This window comes from Pan paniscus, chromosome 6 (genome assembly GCF_029289425.2).
Source record: "Pan paniscus chromosome 6, NHGRI_mPanPan1-v2.0_pri, whole genome shotgun sequence".
In the NCBI taxonomy this organism is placed as follows: Eukaryota; Metazoa; Chordata; class Mammalia; order Primates; family Hominidae; genus Pan; species Pan paniscus.
The window spans coordinates 29538286-29564713 of NC_073255.2; the positions used below are offsets into that span (position 1 = coordinate 29538286).

At 39.9% G+C, this 26428-nt stretch overlaps 2 protein-coding genes across 21 annotated transcripts in view; one reads left to right on the forward strand and one right to left on the reverse strand.

Moving 5' to 3' along the window:
• Positions 1-12528, forward strand: part of PALS2 (protein associated with LIN7 2, MAGUK p55 family member) — a 120141-nt gene extending 107613 nt beyond the window's left edge. For all 19 annotated transcript variants that reach the window (XM_034963817.3, XM_034963816.3, XM_063605648.1 and 16 more), the window contains one exon: positions 6294-12528. In XM_034963817.3, coding sequence (XP_034819708.1) covers positions 6294-6470 — 177 coding nt within the window. In that variant the 3' untranslated portion in view covers positions 6471-12528. The remainder of the gene's footprint in view (positions 1-6293) is intronic.
• Positions 12529-17183: 4655 nt separating this feature from the next.
• Positions 17184-26428, reverse strand: part of GSDME (gasdermin E) — a 59826-nt gene continuing 50581 nt past the window's right edge. For both annotated transcript variants that reach the window (XM_003807928.5, XM_003807927.5), the window contains exons 8-10: positions 24981-25173; positions 21556-21629; positions 17184-18089 (exon numbers count right to left, since the gene is read on the reverse strand). In XM_003807928.5, coding sequence (XP_003807976.1) covers positions 17856-18089; positions 21556-21629; positions 24981-25173 — 501 coding nt within the window. In that variant the 3' untranslated portion in view covers positions 17184-17855. The remainder of the gene's footprint in view (positions 18090-21555; positions 21630-24980; positions 25174-26428) is intronic.

Here is a 26428-nt window from a genome sequence, read left to right on the forward strand (position 1 = left end):
TCTGATGTTTAGTTTCTATTACATGTTTTTTCCTTTTTTTCCTGTCTCCTTTTTTACTTAATGGAAAGTCAAAAATATATACAAAAGAGGGAAAAAATGAGTCCCTATGCCGATCGCCTAGCTTCAATAATCATGGCAATTTCTTGTTTTAATTAGACCCCTCCCCACTTCCTCCTCACCTTGAATTATTTTGAAGCAAATCTTTGATATCATGTCATCCGTAAATACTTCAGTATTTATATCTAAGAGATAAAGACATTTAAAACATACCATTAATACAACAAAAATTAATAAGCAGTATCTTACTATCGTCTACATGCAGTCTATATTTGAGTTTCTCCAAGATTATTATTATTATTATTATTTTTTACTGTTGATTTGTTCAAATCAGGATTCAAACAAGATCAACACATTGAATTTACTCATTGTCACCTAAATCTTTTGCCAGCTTAATTGAGGTATAATTGACACATAATAAGCTGTGCCTACCTAACATGTACAGCTTGATCAGTTTGGCCACATATTTGTACTCATGAAAGCCATTACAACCAAAATAATGAACATGTCCATCATCTCCACACATTCCCCTGTGCTCCTTTGTAACCTCCTCCCCACACCCTTCCCCCTACCACTGTCACCTTTTCCCCTCACTGTACTTGATTATATGCCATGAAATCAGGTAGTATTAGTTTTCTTTGTTCTTTTTCAAGTTGATCCATGTCTCTACTTTCTGAATGTATGAAACATAGTGTTTAATGTCTTTGCAGATTCTAACATTTGAGTCAGTTCTGGATTGGTTTTGATTGAATGATTTTTCTCTTTATTATGGGTATATCTTCCTGCTTCTTTGCAATCCTGGTAACTTTCTTTGGATGCCAGACATTGTGAGCTTTGTTCTAGGATGCAGTTATTTGGAAATAGTTTTTTTTTTTTCAGGTCTCACTTTTTAAATGTGTTAGGTAAGACCCAAGCAGTTCTCATTTTAGGGCCAGTTAATCCCCACAAATAAGGCAAGACCCATTTGGTACTCCTACCACAGGGCTTGTGAGTCATGAGGTTTTCTGTTCTGGCTAAGGGGGAATAGGTACCATTCCTGGGTACCTCTAATCCTTTCTGGTGGTTCTTTCTCAGCTTCAGGTCGTTGTACCAATGTGCAGGTTGGTACTTCAGCCGAATGCTGGAAGGGGACCTTCTACAAGTCTCCAAAGTCTGTCTGTGCTGCTCTTCCCCTCTGGCATTCCGTCCTGCAAACTCTTGCCACCTGGGTCTCCCTGGACTCAGCTCTGTCCTCAACTCAAGAGTCCTGTAGGCTCCTTTGGGCTCACTCTCCCCATCCTACTGCCCAGAAACTCTTTCAAGCCAGGAAGCTGGGGTAATCATAAGACTCACTTCATTTGTTTTCTGTCTTTCTATGATCTGTTTTTAATACCTTGATGTATAGTGTCTTAAAAAGTGTTGTTTGATACATTTTGTCCATAAATTAATTGTTAGGTGGGAGAGTTAGTCTGGTGCCTGTTATTCCACCTTGGCTAGAAGCAGACATCCCTTTAAATCTGTAAATTCTCACTGCCACCCTCCCTTCCCTCTCTTTTCACATTGTACTTGAGTTGTTAAAATAATAATAATAATAATAATAAGTCACTTATCCTACAGCATGTTCCATAGTCTGGATTTTACCCATTCTGTCCCCATTGTATCATTTTCCTCTATCCCTTCTATTTCCTGTAAACTGATAGGTTGATCTAGAGGTTGGTCAGACACAGATTCAGGTTATTCAGGTTTTTGGTTGGTTGGTTTTTGCAAGAATAATTCATAGGTGGTACTTGTTTTATTAACATCATGAGGCATATGTCAGGCTTTTTGTCATAAGATTAATCAGTGGGGTCAGAAGTTGTTAGCCTGATCTATAAAGTTCCTCAGTAACTCTTTACCTACTGGTTTTAGCAAACTTTATTGATCTTTGCCTTGGATAAATTATATTTTTAGGGATGGCAAGGTGGTAGTATTCTAAATTTGTCATTCCTTCTACATTTATAAACTAGAATTCTTAAGAAGAACTTTTCCTCATCAAGTAGTTGATTATTCTGAGGTACGATTGATACAGGAAAGGCAGGATACATCTTTGATACTGTCCTTTGTAGGTCAGCTTTCAGAATAATGAGTTTATTCCCCAAGAGCCTCTAGAGGTAACAGGTGACCAGCTGAGATTGGCTTTGTTTTTTTAGTTTCATGAGCACGTATGTTCAAACTTATCTGGTGTGCTTTATTCTGTTGCAGTGATTATTTTTATTGATGCTAAGATTGTCCCATCATTGACCAATAGGAGCTTATTCTAGTTGGTCCTTGAGACCTTTTTTTTTTTCATGACGCTGATAGTCTTGGATAGCTTCCTTGCTATCTGGTAGAACAAATGTTCCAGGCTCATCTTGTACATTTTCTGTTCTAGGCCAGGAATCAGCCATTTTTCCAAGATACTCTGGTTTCTTTTAGGGTAAATGGTGTTTTAAGACCATAATACTAACAGTGCCCATTGTCACAGAGTTGATCACTGCTTCTTGCTAGACCTTTTTATGTGGACAGTGCTAGCATATATGCTTTTCTGTTTGTATATTTGAAGGAAAATATATCATGAATTTATTCTGATATTTTCCAATCAAATTCAAGATTACAGGATTTTTATTTAACTTATTTTATCTTATATGTCTAATTCCTTTCTCTTATGCTGAATATCCCTTCTCATAACACTGGAAATGTTAGAATTAGAATATCAAATAATTGCTCATTTGCTTTATTCTATAGTACAAACACAACATTCTGGGAATAAGTATATCAACACAACCACCACTAGTATCATTACTGTGAACAGTCCCCCCAACCGCCCACCTAGGTCTTTCTGTCTTTAGAGTATATCCCACTAAGTATATACAGTCAGATCACTATGGGGTTTTTTTGTTTTTTTTTTCTGTCGCCAGGCTGGAGTGCAGTGGTGCAGTCTCGACTCACTGCAACCTCTGCCTCCCAGGTTCAAGCGATTCTCCTGCCTCAGCCTCCCAAGTAGCTGGGACTACAGGCATGCGCCACCACACCCAGCTAACTTTTGTATTTTTAGTAGAGATGGCGTTTCACCATGTTGGCCAGGGAGATCACTATGTTTTAAAGTCACTTGAAGTACCTCCTCTCTGTGTATTTAGGTCAGTTATTCTTTTTTAATGTTTAAATTGTTGTGTCTTCAGCAGTAGGAGCCTATTCAACTTGGCTTCTGAGTCTTTTTAACATGATTCTAGTAATGTCTGATAATTCCTTGCTTTCTGATATGACAAGATGTTCCAGATTATTCTACATTTCCTGGCCCAGACCTGGAACCAGCCATCCAGAAGCCCTTGTTTCTTTTAGTGGGAGATAGCATTTAAAGATAATTCAGTCAGTAAGGGTGTACATTAAACTTAGTTGGACATTGTTTTTAGACCTTTTCAGTAACCAGAAGTAGGAAATAAATTTTTTGTTTTTAGAAAACATACATCATTAGTTCAATTTGATAGCTTCAAATGAAATTTTACATTATTCTTCTTGGGCTTTATATTTGCCTTTTTTTCCTCTTATCCTGAAAACCTTGGTTCCTGATGATAACATCATTTCTTAACTTACATGTATATAAATATAAATAAACTAAGTACATGCACATATGTAATTTGAGTTATATCTGTATTAACAATATGATTATTGAAAAGTTTTAAGTTCCAGGCTTTTATTGTTCTTAGGATATATCCCACTAGATTTTTTTTTCCTTCAACTTTTGTTTTAAGTTCCGGGATGCATGTACAGGATGTGCGGGTTTGTTACATAGGTGAATGTGTGCCATGGTGGTTTGCCGCACAGATCAACCCATCATCTAGGTATTTAGCCCAACATCCATTAGCTATTCTTCCTGATGCTCTCTCTTCCTCGTGCTCCCACCCTGACAGGCCCCAATGTGTGTTAATCCCACCATGTGTCCATGTGTTCTTATTGTACACCTCCCACTTATAACCCACTAGATATTATCTTCTTTTAAAGCCACTGAAATAATTCCTTGCTGTGTGGTTAAACCACCAACTTGAAACACCAGGTTTATTTGTTTTATTTTGCTTCTGATTTTTAAGAATGGCTTTAATTTGAATTTAAATTTTGTTGTATAATTCTATACAACATTTTCATTGCTCCAACATAAATCTTAAAACGAATCCAGCTTTTCTGTGCCCTCTCCACTTTGTTTCCTCCCACCCACATAGGCTGCCATTATTGGTAGCCATTTTACCATATTAGTTTCCAGTATAAGCACGTGTGCCTGTGTCTCCTCCTCCCCCCCATTTTATACATAAATCATACCTTATGTACAAAATGTGCCTGCATTTTTCCAATACCAGTATATCCTAGAGACCACTCTATAGCCAGAGAGAGAATCTTTATTCCTGTTTCATCTGTATGGCATACTCCGTTATTGTTAACAGGGTTTGTTTTTTTTTTTTTTTTAACAAATCAGATTGCTAATGGCTATAATAGGCAAGAATTGCTTTCAAGTTGAATTGTGGCCTGTTTACATATCTGTGATCAAAGATATTTTAGTTGTTTCAAACTCATTTAGAAGTCTCAGTATCAGCTGAAATGTAAATATTAGGGTCCTTCAGGCCTGGCAGTGAATCCACTTCTCTCTCTACACTTTCTACACAAATGACATTGTTGGGTGCTTCCATCAACATCATTTACATTCATGCCATTGTTATGCTAATAATTTATATACAGCTAGCCCAGACCTCAGAGCTCTGATTTGCATAACCAGTCGCCTGCTGTACATCTCCACTTGGATGTCTCACAGACATCTTAAGCTTACCATATTACAAAGTAGCACACTTTGTTTCCCCCAGAAAGTATGCTCTCCCTACCCCTCAACTCTGTATCTCCCACAGCCACCCATTTACCTAAGTTAGAAACCTAAGAGCAATTCTTGACTCATTCATTTTCTTCCCTTTTCAAATCCTGGATGATGTAAAAAGCTAATCCTGATTATTTTATCACCAAAATAAATTTCCAGTCTGGTGTCATTTTCATCTCCTCTGTCACCATCATAACCTAGGCAACCCTTCTCTCTGACCTGGATTCCTGCCATCAGTCTCCCTGCTTCCACTCATGTCATGCCACATTTTCACTCAAGGCCCACAGAGGTCTTTCCATCTCGTAGGGGTCCTCCATGACTTACCTTGTTTCCCAACCCTTCACCCATTCTGGTCTTCTTTCAGTATCTTGAACGTGCCAGGGTCGTTTCCTTCCTCTGGTTTTTGCCCTGCTGTTTCCTCTGCCTGAATGCTGACCTCCTTATTTTCATTTAGTTCTCAGCTTAACTGTAATTTACTACTCAGTCTTTTTCCAATCACTTTATCTAAAGTAGATCTCTTAAAATTCTTTGTGCCTGTTTTGTTTCTTTCATGGTAGTTATCACAACTTGGAATTTTTTATGTTTATTTCCACTTTATCTCCTCCACTAAAGGATAGGAACCCTCTCTCTTATTCATTGTCATACCCACTGATTCTGAAACATAGTAGACACCTTAATAGGAACTCAATAAGTATTTGTAGAATATGTAGAGGTATAGTGAAATTCAAAACACCATCTTACGAAAAGCTTTACTTATGTAGAACCCATTGCTTATGTACTCCCCACATCATTCCAAAATGACTAAAATTACTTTATGAAATATAAACAGTGCCTGGACAAAAACATAAATAAAAGTATGTGAGTATGTGTTTTGGCAGAGGATGGGCAGCATGTAAGGTTAATCTTCAAAAAACACTTCTAAGATTCTCTGATCTTATCTTAAAGAGAGGTAGCAAGTTTGGCTTTGAGCTTAACAGCCACTGCAAATTGGGTACCATGTTGTACATGGGCCATGAGATAAAAATCTTTCGAAAAGGATGATATAGTGGAGCTGGAAACCAGTCACCTGCAGTAATTGTTTTGTTACTGTAGATTTCATTCCAAGATTATTGTCAGCAGTCTTTTAATTAGGAATTTTATCCTAATATAAGTGAGGCAAAAGATGCAGAATACTCATAAATGTAAACATGAGTGTTGTTGGAAAGAATAAGACATGAACAGATGGCAGTGTTGTCTTTAACACTATATGGATTAGATTTTGAAGATTAATACCAGAATTACCAGAAATATATCTAACCTATTTATTATATTCACTTCTAGTTGGAGTTTGAGCAAGTAAATATGCATTGTAATACAAACATTTCCTTTTAAAACTCTTCAACAGGACTCTGACTTGAAGAAAACAGTGGATGAAAGTGCACGGATTCAGAGAGCATACAACCACTATTTTGATTTGATCATCATAAATGACAATCTAGACAAAGCCTTTGAAAAACTACAAACTGCCATAGAGAAACTGAGAATGGAACCACAGTGGGTCCCAATCAGCTGGGTTTACTGATGATTCAGTAAGGTTAACAATGAAAATTAAACTTTTAAAAAGTGACTGCAACAAATAAACCTTCTACTGAGAAAATACATCACAGATAGAAGATTATCTGCCAAGTCCAGGCATTTTTATGGTGTAGATTGAAATAATAGTACACTTCTGAATTTTTATATAAAATGTGGTTGGAAGGTGTACTAATATATAATTTATCTTAATTTTTCTAACTTTGTATGGATAATCTTTCTATTCATATCACATAAAGAAATGCGTTGAAGCATTTTGTATGTGTTTTGATTTAGTACCCTTGCCTTTTTCATCAAAGGAATTTTCAAATCATTCACTCTAACATTGGTCTCATATTTTCACTGTGATAATGAATATTACTTGAAATAGTTTTGTAAAGCTGTCATTTAGTTCAGTATTCAAATAGTGAAGGGTTAGTCTTAATAGAAGAAAATATAGTTATTGACCTTCCTTCTTATAAATTTCTTACAAAAGCAGAATTTTAAGTCAGTGTTATAGCTAGTCTACTACCATCTAAATCTGACATCAAAAGTCTGATCAGTTTACATATTTTCATTATTTCGGAGATGTATGGCTATCCATTCTAATTTATACAGCTATATTAGTTTTGTCTCTTCATTTCTGTCTTTACTGAAAAATTGAAGAGCAATACCTTGCACTCTCTTTTGAGGTTATTCTTTTTATTTGTTGCAGTGATATGATGCTAACTAATTTAACATGTACACAGTAAGCTCTGGGGCTGGAAGCAAGGTCATGCAGACTGAGAGAGTGCCTTATCCTGTAAAACCTTACAGCAAAATGACACTTGAAGAAAGTTTATTTTCGCATGTAAAATTTTGACTGACAAAAGGAACCTACTACTTTAAACAATGGTTTTATTAGAACATGGTCAGCAAATGTATCATGCCTCTGCAAATTTTAGTGATGTTTAGAGATGCCTCTAAGTTTGCAGTTGGAGGTTTTTGTGAATAATCAACGTGCTTTTAGAAATGTGATGTGATCCTTAGGGTACCTGTTTTGTCTGTTGTGTTGAGAACCAAACCCATTGAACAACTTAAAAAATTGGGAAATAATTGTCAGCTATTTTGTATACATACACACAAAATATATACATTATATAATATGTATATTATGTATTATATAATATATATTAAATGTTTTGTATATTTTTTACATATCTGTTTAAAAATGTACTTTGTTTTTTTTGTTTGTTTGTTTTGAGATGGAGTCTCTCTCTGTCACCCATGCTGGAGTACGGTGGCGCGATCTCAGCCCGCTGCAACCTCTGCCTCCTGGGTTCATGCGACTCTCGTGTCTCAGCCTCCCAAGTAGCTGAGATTACAGTTGTGTGCCACCATGTCCGGCTAATTTTTGTATTTTTAGTACAGATGGGGTTTCACCATGTTGGCCAGGGTGGTCTCGAGCTCCTGACCTCAAGTGATCCACCCCCCTTGGCCTCCCAAAGTGCTGAGATTACAAGCATGAGCCACTGCACCTAGCCAAGAAGTGTACTTTTTGTTTAATGATTACCGAAAGAAGTTCTCCTTTAGAAGCATTGACTTATACAAATTCCCACATTCACCTCAGTTAATATCTTCCTTTAGGATTCTTGGATAATAGAAATTCTTCCTAAAACATACTCAGAGATGCAGCTCATTATTAAATTAAGGTAACCACATTCTGTATTGTTGCTAGGTTTTCATGTAAACATTATTCACACTTTAAAGGATTAGGTGTTTAAATATTGATGGTCATCTTTGTCTGGTGTTAGGTGCCAGACACCTGGCTGCTGAATTTGTTTTTTCCCTCACCAAAGTTGTCATTTGGAACACCAGCTGGGAGGACTTTGAGGGAAAAGAAAATATATGACAATAGGCAGTATTGACACATTGTTTAAAATCTTTTTCACAATAAAACAAAACACCCAAGTTGTCATATTGTTAAAGTTGGAAATCTATAGGTTTTTCTTTTTTTTTTTTTTTTTTTCTATTTTTGATTCTAGATTTCATGGCCAGAACACAAATTCACGTTTCTTGTCCTAGGACAGGGAATTGGTGACAAAATGGATTATACTATTTTAATAACAGTGGAAACTTTCAAACTACATGTGTTTACACCAAATTCTTGGCTTCTCAAAGCAACATGAATTAAAGCACAGTATCAAGGTGATGCCCTATGACTTAATGTTTCAACACACACTTGAAATTTTAAGAGAAATTTCAGTTCTTCACTCAGGAAATGTGCTGTATTCTCTAATGTACTTTCATGCTGCAGCATGGAGCCTCTTTAAACAGCTTTGGGATAATTATAGCAGCACAAGAAGTTTATCTGCAAAATGTTTCAATCATCTTGGTACAATAGATGACTTTTACATCATGTATATTAGCCTTATGTGATATAAAATGTATTACTTAGAAAATATACTTAAAGGAATTATTTCTATTATAAATGGTATTCATGATTGACTACTTAATTAATGCACATTAGATTTCTCCTAATATAAAATGAAATGATGCAGTTTAGTTCATTTCAGTCTAGATGCCCGTGCTAACAAGAATACAGTTAGATAAGTTCATTGTATCTCAATGAAGAATCATTGAACTTGAAACCCAAGTCCCAAATGAATCTGCAGGAATGAGCAGTGCTCTGCGGGGGCAAAAAGCCCCAGAGGTCCCAGGGTTCTTCCTAGGTAATGAGAGTATAGCTGTGATCAAGGAAATGTGAACTTCTCTTTTGGGAAGATCTGTGATAATTAGCTTTATGGAAGAGAAAATGGTTTAGAGTGGTGTTGAGCAATTGTTAAGAGTTGAAATAGACACACACATGCATGTGCTTTTGGGAAACATGATGTGCCAACGTATTAATGTTCCTGAGGGCTCCTTGTGGATAGGTCAGTGTCCACATTTCAGCACTCAGGGCATGACTGTACACAACCTAAGACTATATATATATATTTTCATTTTCAAATGTACAAATACCCATAGAGGTGATGTGCCTGGATAAGTCATTTAACCATAGCTTAGTGAAATAAATGTGATGGCCCTAAAAAGTAGAATTTTCACTTTCATTATAGCCATGCCTTTATTATGCAGTCTCCATTTCTGTGTGATATTTGGTAATATCACATGTCAAATACATCAGGACTTTGTTTATTTTGGCTAACTCTAACTATACAATTGCTGAACATAGCTTTCTGAAATAGAAATTATAAGAGAAACCCAGTATGCCTACAGCATTAGTAGCCTAAATCCTAGATTCTAGAATCCAATAAATTTATAGTAGTTTTTAAGAAGTTTCCTTTAAAGCAACAAATAGATTATTAAGGCAAATTTAGATAATAACCCAAGTTAGCAATAAAACCGTGTGACATTATAGATTATGTCCAGATACTAACTGCTTTGACCATAATATCCCAATGACAATAAAAAATGATCCTTGGTTTAAAAATTATTAAATGGTACTTATTTTTATGTATAGCAAGTGTCATGATCCCAGTGACTGGAGTTGATTTTCAAGGTGGATAGCCATAGAGTTAGGTAAAATTATTTTGAATTGGCAAACTAAAGATAACAATTTTGAAAATTGCTCAAAATAATAATCTACTTAAATTTTACTTTTGTAACTTCTGAAACAGTACTCCATTATCCAGAAATCACAGGCTAGAGAGCCAATAATTTTGTAGTAATGAACCTTAACTAAACATGAAAAAGGCAATCCTGAAGTTTTATGTACATAGATAGCAGTTCATTTTTTAAATGTTTGAGTTGCCATATATTATGTGTGTGTGTGTATATATATATATATACAGCTATGTGTATAATATGTAAAATTCTCCCAAAATGTATGAATATTAAACTGAATGTATTCATTCATGTAATTATAACTAGCATTCTAAAATTTTTAATTACTCCCATTTCTTTGACATTCTGAAACTTTTTTTAGATTGTTTTAAAAGGCTCTGGTTCCACCTTGAAGCTGATAATCTTTCTGAAAAATATATGAGAAACTCAGAAAGTAGTCATTATTATAATAAATTTAATTTTCTTAGGGAAAAAGGGCAGGGTTCTGGATGGAAACCCCTTTGGAAATTCTTATTTAAACTTTTGAATGAATCTTTAATATGATTCAGGCTGAGATTATGATACCTGCCCTTGTCTTATTTCAAGAGGTTTGCTGTGAGAATTCATGTAATAACATCTGTAATGTATTTGGAATTTTTGGGAGAAATTCATTCTTTTAAATAATGGGATTATTGTATATAGTACAAATGAATACTCACAAAATTTAAGAATACATTTGACTAATAATTGAGCATCTTGTCAGTTTTTATGCAAGCATATATTGTATACCTGAGGAAGATGACAGTTCTATAATTTTTTTAAGGTAAGGTTATTTTTAAATTGCATTTTTGTTCTAACGTTTTGCAATTTATATTCTTTTTAAAATATTTCCCATAATTCATCATGCTACCTTCTGTGTTCTTGGAATGGTTTTTGAAAAATGCAGAGATTCGAACATGAGTCCTTAATATACTAAACAGTGAAAGAATGATGATATCTCATTTCTAAAGTAAGCATGGTTCACACCACTTTGGCAATACACTGCAGTACTTTTTAAAAAATATTCTCTAGTGATAAAAGTAAAGACAGGGTACTGGCCAAGATCCTAGTTCTGACTTCTGACTGTGTGATCTTCGATGAAATTTATATTTCCCTTTATCATTACTATTCTACTTGTTAAGTAAGGCTAAGTTAATATTTGTCTTCGCCTTAAATTCTAATTTGTAATTTGTAACTCTGATGTGGTAACTGTGATATGCTGAACTGAAAAATCCTTATTAGGCTACTTTATCTGTTCTCTTTTAGTTATTTTAAAGTGTACCTCTTTCTGAAGTAATGTAGTGAATGGTGAATACTTTTCAGGAATTCTTCCAGTTTTAAAATAGCCCCAAAGATACAGTTTCAGCTGGTGGAAGGTCTGTTCTGCTCTCTTAGTCCTAATCAGAAAGTCCCTTTTATCTTATAATCCCATACTAAATCCAAACCCTTAGCAAATCCTTGCTGCCAACCAGACCACTCACAAATCAAACAAAATGTAAGCAAGCAATCCAGTACTCGGTTACACCAGAAGACTCTGATCTTTGCCCCCGAAAACTGTCCTACTTTATCCTTATACCTGAAATCACTGCATACCTGAAATCACTGCAGCCCTATTGTTTTACCCATACCATTAATTTAAAAAGGCATCTATTTCTTTATAGAAAGAAACATTCACAGTGAGGTCTTAGTTTGTGAACCTCAAAATCCAGATATTAATCCACTTTAGTTATTACTTTGTAATTGCTTCTCAGTCATTGGCTGATAATGCAATGGTGTGATAAATTTGACTTATCTCCACATACAAAAGTCGATCAGAAGGGATAGTTCTCTTCCTTTTTTTCCCCCCCTACTGGCTCTTACTGTTTTCTAATCTCCAGTGTAAATGGAATGAACACATCTATAGTTAAGGTAAATGCCACCAATCAGAAGATTGAGTGATTTACTGCTTGTAAAGCAACTGTCTTTGAATCTTATGAAATAGGTGGTGTTGCTACCACAGAAGCCAAAAAGGTCTTAAAATTGGAAATAGATGTCTTTATTGTACTTCAGCCAACAGCAAGCCAGGGGAAGGAACATACATAAATATGACAGGTCATATATGAAATTTGGCTCTCCTCCTATCAAAGTAGCCTAGGAGCTTGGAGGAAGCCTAATTAACTAAAACAGGAAAAAAGCATACTCATCTGATGTAAAAACTCATCAGCTGTAAATTACCAACATTAAACCAGAAGTCATTACCAGTTAAAATGTGTGGTTTTCATCTTATTCTTAAATAGGAGAGGTGGACAGTAGTGTAAGTAACATTGCTTTAAAGACATAAAGCTTGTCCTGGTAAACATGGTCCAAATGAGAAATGCCTCCATCTTTTCAGGTAGAACCAGATTTCAGGCATAGCTTAGCTACATCTGTATTTGAAATACAATAAAAATATTTCTTATGTCTCTGTATTCTCTTTTAAAAAGAACTGCTGACTGGCTCCTGTCTCTTCAGTAACACTAATTTTTTTTTTAAAGAAGTGATATGTTGGACTCTGTTGTAGAAGAATGAGCACTAGTATTCAGCAACAAGTGCAATTTCTCCATGTTATGTTGAGCTCTGTTGGAGCCTATGGTGAGTATTTGATGTGAAAACCTTGCTGTGGGAATTTTTTGTTCTTCCTTTTCCCCCCACGCCAGTTCGTTTTGGTAAGTCTTTTATTTGAACACAAGACGCATGCTTTTTTAAACCTCTAGTTTTTGAAGTAACTGTAGAAGAGAATCTCTAAAAAAAAAAAATCGAGGGCAGAATGCTTGTTAGCAATCTGAAAATCAAAGCTGAACAAGCTGCTTAAAGTTTCTGATTAAGAAGTTTAAAAAGAAAAATTAATTGCTACTGCTTTCCAGGTAATTGTGTTATTAGTTTCTGTATAAAAGAAACATTATTGCTGTTGTATAAATAAAATTTTCCTGTAGTACAATTAAGTATTGATTTTTCAGACACTGTCCCTATAAATCTTTTCACATATTTCCATGTGCTGTCCAAAACAAAAATTATTGAAATGTCTAATCTGTGAGATTATATACTCCTGGTAAAATATTTTTGCATATATAAAGAAATATTTACTATTGGAAAAAAGTGTTTCATTTATAGGTAGAACTAAGGTTTAGAGATAATAATGGAGGATATCTGATTAGCTTTGATAATTTTTTTTAACTGTTTGCATTTTTTAACTTTTAGGTTTGGGGGCACATGTGAAGGTTTTGTTACATAGGTAAACACGTGTCACAGGGGTTTATTGTACATATTATTTCATCATCCAGATACTGAACCTGGTACCCAATAGTTATCTCTTCTGCTCCTCTCCCTCCTCCCACCCCCCCCTCCAACTCAAGTAGACCCCAGTGTCTGTTGTTTCCTTCTTTGTGTTTATAAGATACTATCATTTAGCTCCCACTTAGAAGTGAGAACATGCAGTATTTGGTTTTCTGTTCCTGTGTTAATTTGTTAAGGATAATGGCCTCCATCTCCATCCATATTCCTGCAAAAGACATGATCTCATTCTTTTTTATGGCTGCATGGTATTCCATGGTGTATGTATATATCCCATATTTTCTTTATCCAATCTGTCATTGATGGGCATTTAGGTTGATTTGTGTCTGCTATTGTGAATAGTGCTGCAGTGAATATTTGCATGCATGTCTTTATGGTAGGAAGATTTATATTCCTCTGGGTATATACCCAGTAATGGGATTGCTGGGTCAAATGGTTGTTCTGTTTTTAGCTCTTTGAGGAATCTCCATACTGCTTTCCACAATAGTTGAACTAATATACACTCCCACCAACAAGGTATGAGTGTTCCCATTTCTCTACAACCGTGCCAGCATCTGATAGTTTTTGACTTTTTAATAATAGCCATTCTGACTGGTGTGAGATGGTATCTCACTGTGGTTTTGATTTGTATTCCTCTAATGATCAGTGACATTGAGCTATTCTACATGTGGTTGTTGGCCACACACACGTCTTCTTTTGAGAAGTATCTGTTCATGTCCTTTGCCCACTTTTTTAAGGGGGGGGGGTTTCTCTTGTAAATTTAAGGTCCTTATAGATGCTAGATATTAGACCTTTGTCAGATGCATAGTTTGCAAATTTTTTTCCCATTCTGTAGGCTGTTTACTCTGTTTATAGTTTCTTTTGCTGTGGAGAAGCTCTTAAGTTTAATTAGATCTCGCTTGTCAATGTTTGCTTTTGTTGCCATTGCTTTTGGTGTCCTTGTCATGAAATCTTTACCTGTTGCTGTGTCCCAGATGGTATTGCCAAGGTTGTCTTCCAGGGTTTTTATAGTTTTGGGTTTTATATATAAGTCTTTAATCCATCCTGAGTTGATTTTTGTATATGGTCTAAGGAAGCGGTCCAGCTTCAGTCTTCTGCAGGTAATTTCTTTTAAGTGATAACAGTCTTTGTAAAAAGCCCCTAAAGTCATTTAGTGTTTCCCACCTAAATAAATAAATTGATCACTTGCCTCTACAACAGAAGCCCTAATCATTGTTTTCTCTATCCCAGTCCGATTTGGTGGTTTTCAAAGACACACTCAAGGAAAGAATTTCAGTGTTGGGGAAGGTTAAAATATAGGACCAAGAAAACAAGGCTTCTGTGCTGAGATGGCATGGAATACTCTTGACCATTTCCCAGCTAGCCAGGAATGAAAGAAATCCTGGTGAGAAAGAGAATGAACCGACCCATTCTGGCACACAGCTCAGCACTGCAGCCTGCAGTGAGAGAGGACTTGGGCCCACCAGGCTGACGAGAGACAGAGGTGTGGCACTGGGTGCATGCAGGAAGCCTCCTTCCAGACAGGGCCCTTTGCAACTCTTGCCCAAGCTAATTTCCAGGATTACCTACCTCATACTTAAGAAATTGCTAGTACAGTGTATCTCTGATGTCTCCAGAGGAATTAGATGTTATCTTCTTCATTCTTCCATCTTATACTACCTTAGTTTTCTATCACAACCACAAATTTACCAGCTTAAGAGAACACAAATTTATTATCTCTTCTGTAGGTCTGAAGTCCAACACAAATATCACCAAGCTAAAATCAGGGTGTCGGCCGGGGCCTGTTGGGGTTCTTACCTGGAGATCTGAGGAAGAACCCGTGTCAGGCTTGTGCAGGTTGTTGGCTGACTTCATTTCCATGCAGCTATAGGACTGTGGTCCTTGTTTCCTTGCTGGCTGTCAGAGGGACTGCGCTCTCCTCTTGCTCTAGTCCCTTCCATCTTCAGAGCCAGCAGCAGCACATAGATTCTTTCTTTTTTTCTTTTTTTTTCGAGACGGAATTTTGCTCTTGTTGCCCAGGCTGGAGTGCAATGGCGCGATCTCGGCTCACTGCAACCTCTGCCTCCCGGGTTCAAGTGATTCTCCTACCTTAGCCTCCTGAGTAGCTGGGATTACAGGCATGCGCCACCACACCCAGCTAATTTTTTGTGTGTGTGTATTTTTAGTAGAGACGATGTTTCACTGTGTTGGCCAGGATGGTCTCAATCTCTTGACCTCGTGATCCGCCCACCTCAGCCTCCCAGAGTGCTGGGATTACAGGCGTGATTACAGGCCACCGCGCCCAGCCAGCACATAGATTCTTTCTACTGGCCTCACCTTTCCTACGTTTTCTTGAGCCAAGTCTCCTTCACTGCCTCTTCTGCCTTCTTTCCTTTAAGGGCCCACCGACATAATCCAGGATAATGTGTCCATGTCAGGTCCATAACTTTAAAAGCATTTGCCAAGTCCCTTTCTGCCATGTAAAATAACATACAGGTTCCAGGGACTAGGTCTTGGACATCTGTGAGGAGTCATTAATGGACCAACAACACTAGCTATGTCAGTGGTACTCCTTTCATCCATTTATGAAAGAGAAGTGGTCCTCTTATGAATGGAAATATCAGAATTAAGGGGGCTGTCTTGTGCTATTCTAGGAAGTATTCCTTTTATTTACTGTTTTCCAGATGACCTGAGCTAATAGACTTGTTTGCAAATCTAATTATGAAAAAGAAGTATGGTTCTTGATGTCAGTAGGGGCACTTTTTAAAAAAGATTTAATGAGAAAGTTGGAGATACTATCTAGTTAGAAACCTCCAAAGATGATATCTCCAACTTCCTCATTAAATCTTTTTCAAACCTTTGGAGGCCCAATTCCACCTCACTGCAAGCACACCTAGCCTTGCTGCACCCACATCTCTACAGGTGTCTGCTAAGATGCCTGGCAGTAACCTCAGGCTGGGAACAACTGTAGTAGCATAAAGCTACCTCCTTTTTAATAGCTAGTTCTTAAAACACAATCCAGCATGTCAACTGGCTGGTCTTAGAACAATTGTGAAACAGCTAGATTCCTGACTGTTTGATGTAACCCAGACTTTCGGCGCTTGCTGGGATGGCTTCTTTCAATGTGAAGTCTTTCATTTTGTCTGTTTTTTAATTTGGAGGATAAGACATACAGAATTCTAGCAGGAATAGAAAGCTAGAAAATCTTCCTCTGCCTCTTGTCTCAACCTCTAAGTTTCTTTCTCCCCAAAGGAGCCACTGTTAGATTTCGTGTGAACTCTTTAAATGAAATTTTCCATTAATATTGATAACATGTATACATCTATCTTTTTACACAAGTAGATTCATATTATACCTTCTGTTTGCAGTTTGTTCTTTTTACTTATTTCAGAAAACCAGACAGACAAAAGGCAGGTATAGTGCCACCATTTTAGCACAACTGCTTTCACTTTTGCATATTCCTTTCCAGTTTGTATGTAAGGCTTATTTCTGTATAGCTGCTGCCACCATGTGCCATTTTATAGCCTCTCCCCCAACATATAAGCATTTCCATAAAGAGTCTCATTTTTAGTAGTGACGAAAGGGTTATTTGCTTTATTCTTCCTTGTTAACCTTCATTAAAATCTGAAGGGAAGAAAGGGAATAAGTGGATGATGTTGCAGGGAAAAAAGAATAGGTGCTGTATGATATGTTTCCAACAACTGCTACCCCTCATCCCCAGTGGCTCAGATCCTGTCTATGGAATCAGGGACACAGGGAGCCAGTCCAAGCTATTTATAGAAGGACATCAAAACAGAATAAAAAGCAAAATAGACATAGTTCAAAGTTTCCTTTAATAGAATACCCAGAATACATAGGAAATCAACATGTGCTAGACATAGAATTAGTATGTTCACTGAAGCAGGGCAAGGTCACATAAAATGCATATAGCTAGGGTCCCAAGCAGGGGTGTGTTACTATTAGATTTTTTTAAAGTTTAATTTTGTTCAGCAGAGGAATATACTCTAGGAGCATTTACAGTTCATTTTCAGTCATCAAATAACATACATCACTTCCAAAACGTAGCCTCTTGTGTGCAGAGAAATTGCCTTCCCACAGCATTCACAATGTAAAAAGACCTTTTGGATTAAAGGGTCAGACTCTTTCTATGTAACAAAAAGTGGAATGCAAGTGACAGATGGACTTATTATTGTGCAGAAAAAACGTCTGAATGTATGCTAAGAATTCTCCGCCCTCCCAGCTCTTTACGTGCTGGAACCTAACTCAGATGCTGGGTCACCAGCACAGGAGGGCCTCTGATAAGGAAAACTGTTTAAAGAGTACCTGGTGGCTAAAAGTCAGGTCATTCATCATGCAAAATGTCACCACTTCTTAAACTGTTCTGTAAATTCATTTCATTGGTCAACTTTTAACGTGCATATGACCTTTAACTAGTTCTGAAAAATAGCCTTGGCCAATAACACGTACTTCTAGTTCACATATGACATCATGAATGTTCTCTGCCTAAAGCACAGAGTCCATTCAGGGTTATACAGAGAAGCAGTGGGAAGACTTTAGAGTCCTTCAGAATGACAGCTTTCACAGATGACTTCAGTCTCTCCAGACTAATGTCAGCTGAGGCAAACAAGCGCTGCACAATCCCAAACCTTTCTGCATCTTTCAGGGGAGTCAAGATTGGGTCTTCAAGATCAGATACTCCATCATCAGACAGAGCACGAAGCTGAAATGACACATTTAAACAAATTCACTTTTAAAATGTCCTAAAAAATCCACATTGGATAGTAATGCACTTGTAGGTAATTCTGGGGGAAAAAACTTTTTGAGATGGAGTCTTGCTCTGTCGTCCAGGCTGGAGTGCAGTGGCGTGATCTCGGCTCACTGCAACCTCCAGCTCCCAGGTTCAAGCGATTCTTTTGCCTCAGCCTCCCGAGTAGCTGGTACAGGTGTGCGCCACCATGCCCAGCTAATTTTTGTATTTTTAGTAGAGACGGGGTTTCACCGTGTTGGCCAGGCTGGTCTCAAACTCCTGACCTCAGGTGATCTGCCCACCTCGGCCTCTCAAAGTGCTGGGATTACAGACATGAGCCACCACGCCTGGCCAACTATGTCGTTTTTTAAATTTCCCCAAATAGAGCAGGAAAACCCTTGAGGTGTAACATGATATATTTGATCCAGGCCAGGACCTCAGGCCTGATTCTATCCAATTTGTCTAGTGTCCTCTGTCTGAATCCCTACTCTCCAAACTCTACTAGTCCCATTAACTCCAGTACATTAGAAAGGTTAGAATGTACTTTGGTCATACATGCAGTATGCTTAGTTTTTGTTTTACTGAAGATATTAGAACTTTCTTATATCTATCTTTGCATGAACTCCTCAAAGGTAGGTACCATAGTTTAGTTTAGTTATCCTTCCTGCCTCAAGAACCTTTTCCCTTGTTATTCCTTCTTCCAAATTTCCCTATTGATCTCCCCTTCTCATCACTCAGTTGTCAGCTGAAATGCCACATTGAGGGCCTTTACCAATCCCTTTCCATCTAGCTACCCCCAGCCCCAGAACTCAGCCTTATGTTACTCCATTATGTTGTATCCATAAACTTAGTATATCTGAAGTAAGCTGCTTCATAGTGTTTAGTCACCTTCCCTTATTTAACCCTAAGCTGCTCGTGAGAGCAGGGACCTTGTCTGCCGTGCCTACAACACAGACACTCAATGTGTTCTTCACCGAGGTCACTTTGGATGCTGCTCTAATTCCACTGCTCAACACATACTTGAAATATTTGATTTGCTTTTAGGGTCTTGATCTGTACCCGTAATATTTTACAAATCTTAAGCAATTACAAATTTACCAGTAGATTTCATTTTGAAACAGGCATTCAAGATCTGATTAATAATGTAAGTAGTAAAATTTTAAATTAAATTAAAAACGAAATAAGCCTAGAAAGTTTGCCTGAATTTTAAGAAATCTGAAGGGAATCCAAAAGAAAAAATTCCAGAAATGTCCTGAGCAGTGGTGACTATCCTGAAAGTCATGCAGCTTGTCCAGGTAGACTGAAGGGTAGCACTCACTGGAATGTAAAAGTACTTGTGTGTTTATTATCAAAATCAGCCTCACGAACCTTGTAGATTCGCCAAATACAACTCACACAATGTAACCACAGGCTTAACGTTACCATTAGGCTCAGACTGCAAACTATTGATTGTGCTTTAGAGAGTAGATTAGACCTGCTCTTTAAGCACAGCATCACACCCCAGTGATTTAAGGAGGAGCCCCACTGGCGCAGGCTGGAGACTGTCAACAGCATGGCAGGCTCCCTGTCCTTACCACCTGGTGGATGAGAGCTGTGCAGCATTCGGCTTTCTTCTCTAAATATCCACCACCCCCTTTGCCCATAGGCATTTCTAGGTATAAGGGGGAAACGGTGACCCAGAGGGTGGTGGAGTGAAGTTAACATTCTCTACTGATTCTCACTCACCCTTTCACCAGTTCTTGGAAATGTGTTAGTGTATCTGGCACTGTACTCCCAAAAGCCCTTCAGAAAGCCTCTCAAAGTTACCTTGGCTACTAGACAAGAAAAGACAGGGCTGCAGATGGATTTTGTGCCTTGTTTTAAGTAAAACCCTTAAAGAAACATGACACTCAAATTCCTTCAGGAGGCAGACACCTCGATGTCTTAAATAGAGCTATTGCAAATCTGAGGGGAGGTACGTGAAGATACCCAGGAAGGTCTTTACAGAAAAAGGAGGTCTTTGACTGTGTTGAGCAGCTGCCAAAAGGCAGAATGTGCAGAAGCAGAATACCTTCCATTCTGAACTCCGAATGTGTTCTGGCTGCTGCTCTTAGAACACCAACAGAGCAGAACTTGGGGGTAATACAAATGTCCTAGAGCTGATCTGCAGGGAGGAGGACAGCTAAGTGTGAGTTTATCACAGAAGGGGTTAGATAACATGGGCTTGGCAGGATTTTCTTTTTATTTGCTTCAGTTGCAGTTGATGAGTCTGTAAATACTTGGGAAGGACTAACTTAGTAAATGCTGAGCACTCAGTTGCTGCAAGAGGAGCTGAGATCTGAAAGCAGAGCTGTTGTTTTGCTCATCATTGCATACAATTAGAATAATGGCACGTATTGTTTCCATAACCAGACTGTGCCACCAGCCTTTACCCTCAGCTGGCCCAGGACACACATGCTGGCACGTTTTCAAGTAGTTCCATTTTTGCAGTCAGTGGACAAGCATGCATGTTCCTCTGGGCCTGTGGAATCTTTCAGTTGTGATACCTGATCTGCTCCTTGGAATGATGCCGTGCTACATAGTCTTCTAATGTCTTTGCTATGCACAAAGGCACCAACCACATTACTCGGTGTTCCCAGAGTAGATGTATACCAAATGTCAGGGTCCTGTCTAGGCAGTCTGCCCCAATACCTGCTTCCCAGATCTGACAGCAGAGCTCTGAGAGATGATCCTTTGGGCCAACCTGCTATGTTGGCCTTGGACTTTAGTAATTAGGCCTTAAAATAATCAGACCGTGTGTGCTCAGCTCCTCTGCCCCAGGCTGAGCAACATCTGCAAAAGCTACACAAGACTAGCTGCCCCATCAGGGTGGCTTCAGGGCAACCTGTTGGTGGTTCTTTCTACTAATGGCTCAATCTATAATTTAAAAAGGAAAAGCTTAATCTTGACTCTCTAGGGCTAAGCTCATCATTACCTAACTCATGCTCTTAGAATGACATTTCCAGAGGGGGCACCAAGCTAACGATATTCCTGAAAGTGGATGAAAGAAGCTGTCTCCCTGGGACAGATCAGTCCTGGATACCTCCCTGGCAAATCTGCTGCAGAGCTCAATCAAACCAGTCTTAGCACAAAACTGCCATTGCAAATAATATGGTGTCAGGCCCCTTTATTGTAATGTAACACCAAACCTTGGCCACAGTTCTCTCCAAACAATGGGAAAGGTATAAGAGTTGGAGTCTAAAGACAAGGATGAAGTCCTGGACCTGCTAACAAGTTATTTGGACAAATTTTCCTCTGGGTCTCAGTCTTCCCATGGGGTTAATAACAATACTTACTTAATCTGTCTTGAAGAGCTGTTGTGGATAAGTCCTAGAGGTGTTTTACCGGCTGTTGGATGTCTACCCCCTCATCATTTCCCCATTCCTATCCATTCTAAGGTCCCATCTGGGAGGTTACTTACCAAGTGGCACAGTGTGGGAATGATCTGGAGTTTGCAGCAAGTGCCCAGCAGAGCTGCTGCATTATCTGGCATTTCTGCAGGAGAGAAAAATCACAGTCACAGTCCAAAAAAACAAGTCCATGGGAACAGAGCCAGCCCCTGGATGGCACCTAACTTATATTTTAGTACTTTCCCGCCAGCCAGGCAGGGGAGGTACTCAGCAGTTGTTGAGTTAGTGAATGAATGGTGCTAAATGGGCAGCAAAGACCTTGTAGAAAACAGATGTAGGAACCCAGCTGCCAGCTCTGCATTCCACAGAGGATACTCCTTGACATTGAATTTACCAAATGGAAAGAACTGCCCAGACTCTGGGGGAAGGAAAGGAAACAGCATGGAAAAGCAGACCCTGCCATCTGGTGACAGAAGAGTGATGTTTGAGACCCTCCACACATTCAGGCTGCAGCCTCAGGTACACCTCTCTCAGCCTCAGTTTCCTCATTTACCATAGTTTTGTTTTTGCATATGTCAGAATACTGTGTAAACTATAAAGGGCTCTACCCCATCACCAATCATTCTGGGGAGGAAAATGCAGTGTAGCTTTATCAATGCAGTGTGGCCTGAGGCCAGGAGCAGCAACAGCAGAAAGGTTGGAGCAGAGCTGTGCCAGGCTAGGGGCTGCACCAGAAGGGCCCTTGCCAAGCCCCAGGGAAGGGAATGCCAGATCAGTGTTATTCAAAGTGGATATTAAACACCTCCCAGGGAAAACACAGATACAGTTCTTAAAAGGACCATAGTCCCTTGGGGGTACAAGCTTTGAGCTGAAAAGGCAAAAAAGAATGAGTCACCTGCTGAATCAGGTAGCCGAGGGACTGGTTAGGAACTCAGTTGTTCCTGCCATGTATTAGCAGCCTTATTTGTAAAGACAGTGTGTTGTTGAGGTGTGACCCAGAGAGTACATGGCTTGTTCTCAAGAGAGAGTGTAGGTTATTAAGGGGGTGGGGCAGCAGCCAGGGGGATGCTTCTTTCAGAGAACCTAATGTGGTATTCAAATGTGTATGCATTTGTCTGAAGAGAAGATCCACAGTTTCTCAAGTAGTCTCTTACCCCAAAGCAGGAAGATGAAGACGGAAAGCCTATGTGGCCTAGCGTATCCAGCTGAGCCTCTGTCCCCAGCCATCTCATCTGCCATTACTGCCCTGCCTTCACTTTCCAGGGTGGCTCCTGGGACCCAGGTAACCATCATCCTCAAATCTTATTCTTGGAAATACCTGAGTCCCATATTACCCATTTAGCTGCTATCTTGAGTGCGGTACACTAGGTGCTAGGGGCACAGAAATGAAAGAACAGCATCTAAATTACCGAGCTTACCCACTAATTTTACTACTTGACTCTGATTTCCTGGAGGGCCAAGACTTGATATTTACCTAGCACTGCCTAAAACATAGTATAAGCTTGTTAAATGTTTCTTGAACTGAAATTATTTTGATTGCTCTTCCATAACCAATTGTATTTTACAAATAGAATCCAAGGAGTTGAGACCTTTGGAGTTGCTTAAGGTTACAAAATAGTGGAGGAAGCTTCCCAGGAGACAGGTCACATGTGGGACTGAAGTGCTGAAAACAGCTATTAGCCAGAAACTGGTGTGAGGACCTACGAAGACCCCATTTTCTATTCCAGCACTTTCCTCAGTTTTTAAGGAGAGAAGATTATATTAAGAGGAAAAAAAAAAATCAACTCAGAAGGGCGGAGGATTAGCAAGAGCACAAATGGAAGGGCTGTATGCCAGCCTGGCCTCCACTGGGACTGACATATAAATGAGATCACAGTTCAGAAAAATAAAGGGCAGGATTGGTTGAAAAATTTAGACATTGCCAGCTGCACCTAAAGATTTCACTACCTCTGAGTTTCCAATTCAGAAACAGCAAGTCAGTCTCACATTATGTGTCAACTGGGTGGCCTGCTGCCTGTGTGCAAGCTTGCAGAGATTTTTTTTTTTTTTCCAAGCTGGACTGCAATGGCGTCCATAGTTCACTGCAGCCTTGAATTCCTGGGCTCAAGCAATCCTCCACAGCCTCTCAAGTAGCTGGGACTACAGAGGTACACACCACCATGCCTGGCTAATTTATTTTTTGTACAGATGAGGTCTTGCCATGTTCCCTAGGCTGGTCTTGAACTCTTGGGCTCAAGTGATCCTTCCACCTCACCCTCCCAAAACGCTAGGATTACAGATGGGGGCCACCACACCCAGCCAGTTGCAGAGAATTTGATGCTGTGTCTAGGCTCAAGTAGAAGGGGACTGTGGTGCTTTCATGATGCTGGCCCTGTGTTTCCTACTTGGCATCACTGATCCAGGCTATTGATAGAAATGCTGCAATAAGTAATGGGGTATATGAAGAAAAGACCTCTCACAAGTCGGAGAACTCTGGCCTGTGTATTAGCTCTTGACAGAATGCCTGTTCTGAAAGACTCTAATACCCGGATGTTAACATTGGGAGAAAGTCTCTAGTGGAGTTCCGCAGGGCTCTGTCTTATGTCCTGTTTCAGTTTACCAGTCAAAACTATATTTATCCATGAGTTGGAACAAGACAGAGCATATATTTATCAGCACATAGAGTTGGGAGAGGCATTCTCTCAGATTAATTCTTTAAAAACTGAAGATTACTGGGTCTGTTTCTGTGTGGTGCTAGGGAGGAACCCGGAATGTATCAGAAACTATGTGTCCTGACTAGTGTCACCATGAAGGGAAGCTGTGGGGACTGGTTTGCCACAACTGGCTTTTCTGAGAGGGAATAGGAAGCCCAGCTTCCTCGTGACAGGCACTGTGGCATGGCGAGTTCCGGATGGGAGGGGTACAGAGGTGGCAGAGATTGTTCCACAGTAACTGGATGGCTGCTCCCCTGGGATGCCATTTCAGGACCAGTGCAGAAGCTGTGCATCTGGGCCCAGCCACAGCTCTGCCTCCCAGCCTAGTACATTGGATGGTTGAATGCTCTCCACAGCCCCCTTGCCCCAGACAGGAGCACGCAGGGTGGGGAATAACAAGTTTGCAAAGATCAGAAGGACTGAAATGCTGGAGGAGAGCAGTTGGCAAATGAAAGTCGCTGCCACTCAGCTCTGCTGGGACTCCGGAGTGAACCACAGCCTGTCAGGGAGATGCTTGCTTTTGTAGGCAAGGGGGCACCCACTGTGGCCTTCCCTGGGGGAGGAGGGAGAAGGGCCCTCCGGGAGAGTAGGGAGGCTTGTGCTGGATGGAAAGGCCCCCTTTGGTCTCGAGTCTGTGGTTTCCCATCAGCCTCCCACCTCTTACCCTCCCTGTACCAGAAGGGAAGGACCTGTATGTACCATATCTTCCACAGTTACCACCTCTGTGTCCCCAGAAGCATAGATAGTAGGCAAAGCATTTTAAAGCAGCAGCAGCCATTTCTTTCATTTTCTTTTCTCCTTACCTGCGAGGGCACTGACCAAGAAGTAGGCTGTCATAAACAGCTGCTTGCTGCCCGCATCCTCGGGGCCCGGACACCCACCCTGTAAGCTGCACCCCACCAGCTGCAGGAAGGCCACAAGGTCCTGCTGCTGCCGGGGCTTCAGCTCCCCCAGCACCGCCACTGTGGGTGAGAGGCCGCTGACCAGGTCATCACACTGTAGGGCAGGGAAGAAGAAGGGTCATGACACAGCTGGAGACCAAGCGCCACAGCTGGGGCCTCCGCTCACAGTACACACAAGCCCCAGCCCTTCCCACTCCCCCGAGGAAAGTACGACCCGCAGCTCTTCTCTACGTTCTGAAATTGCTAATCCTTGGTGGCTACATTTCACTGACGGGACAGTAAGCTGAACCTGGCCCACGAGGGTTGGGGGCGTACCTGCTGGAACTGTGGCATAGAACCTTCCAGGGCAGGGTCTGTTGGGTAGTGCCAGGGACCAGAAACAAGTGGTTACACAGAACTGGGGAGGGCGATGTTCAAGCATCGTCTTGTCTTGGTTCTCATGCGTTAAGCTAGGCGCTCCAGCCCCCGGCCACATTCCCACCGGGCACTGGGCAGCTGCATCTGTCCCCACAGGGCCTGCTGTGGAGTGAGGCGACCCTGCTGGAGAGCCAGTTCGGACCACCCCGCCAATTCTGCACCACCCACAGCCTTGGTGTCCAGATCCGATCATCTGAAAGCTTGACCCCACCCTCGCCACCAGCCGGGCAGCTTGCTTCTCCAGCATTTGACAGGGCAGCTGAGGCTCTCTCCACAGGGTGCTGGCCTGACATTTTCCTCTTGGAAGAAGTTATTTTCGGAAGTAGAAGTCAATGGGCTTTTTAAAACACTGTTCTCCCTGGAGCTGAGCTCCCCACCCTCTAGAATGCAAATGTCCTGGGCTGTGGGACTGTTTCAGTAACAGGTTCCATCACTGATACCCAGGCTCTTTCGGCACAATCTAATTTCAAGAGGGAAAAATAATATGAACACTTCCCTGGAAACCATAAAGCACTAAATCAGTTATTCAAACTCCCTGCATAATATAATAGAAAAACAAAAGAACAAAAAACAAAACTGTAGTCAAAATCAGGTTTATAAAGCCTCAGCCTTAAGAAAGGGAGGACACAGAATCTGGGTGGCTGGAGGGTTGGCAGCTTGTGTGGCTCTCACCATTTGTACAACTAAGAGTTAAGGAACTTGACCTCCCCAGGATATCCTTCTGCTGCAAAACAGAACAGTGCAAAAGCCTATTTATTTCTCTGTTCTAAATGGAACAGGCTGACTTTATAGATTCCACCACACGACCCCCTTGCAGTAGTCTGAGTAGTGGCCCCCCAACGTATGTTACCTGGAACCTAAGAATGTGACCTTAGTCTTTGCAGATGTAATTAAATTAAGGAAATCAAAATGAGATCATCCTAGATTGGGGT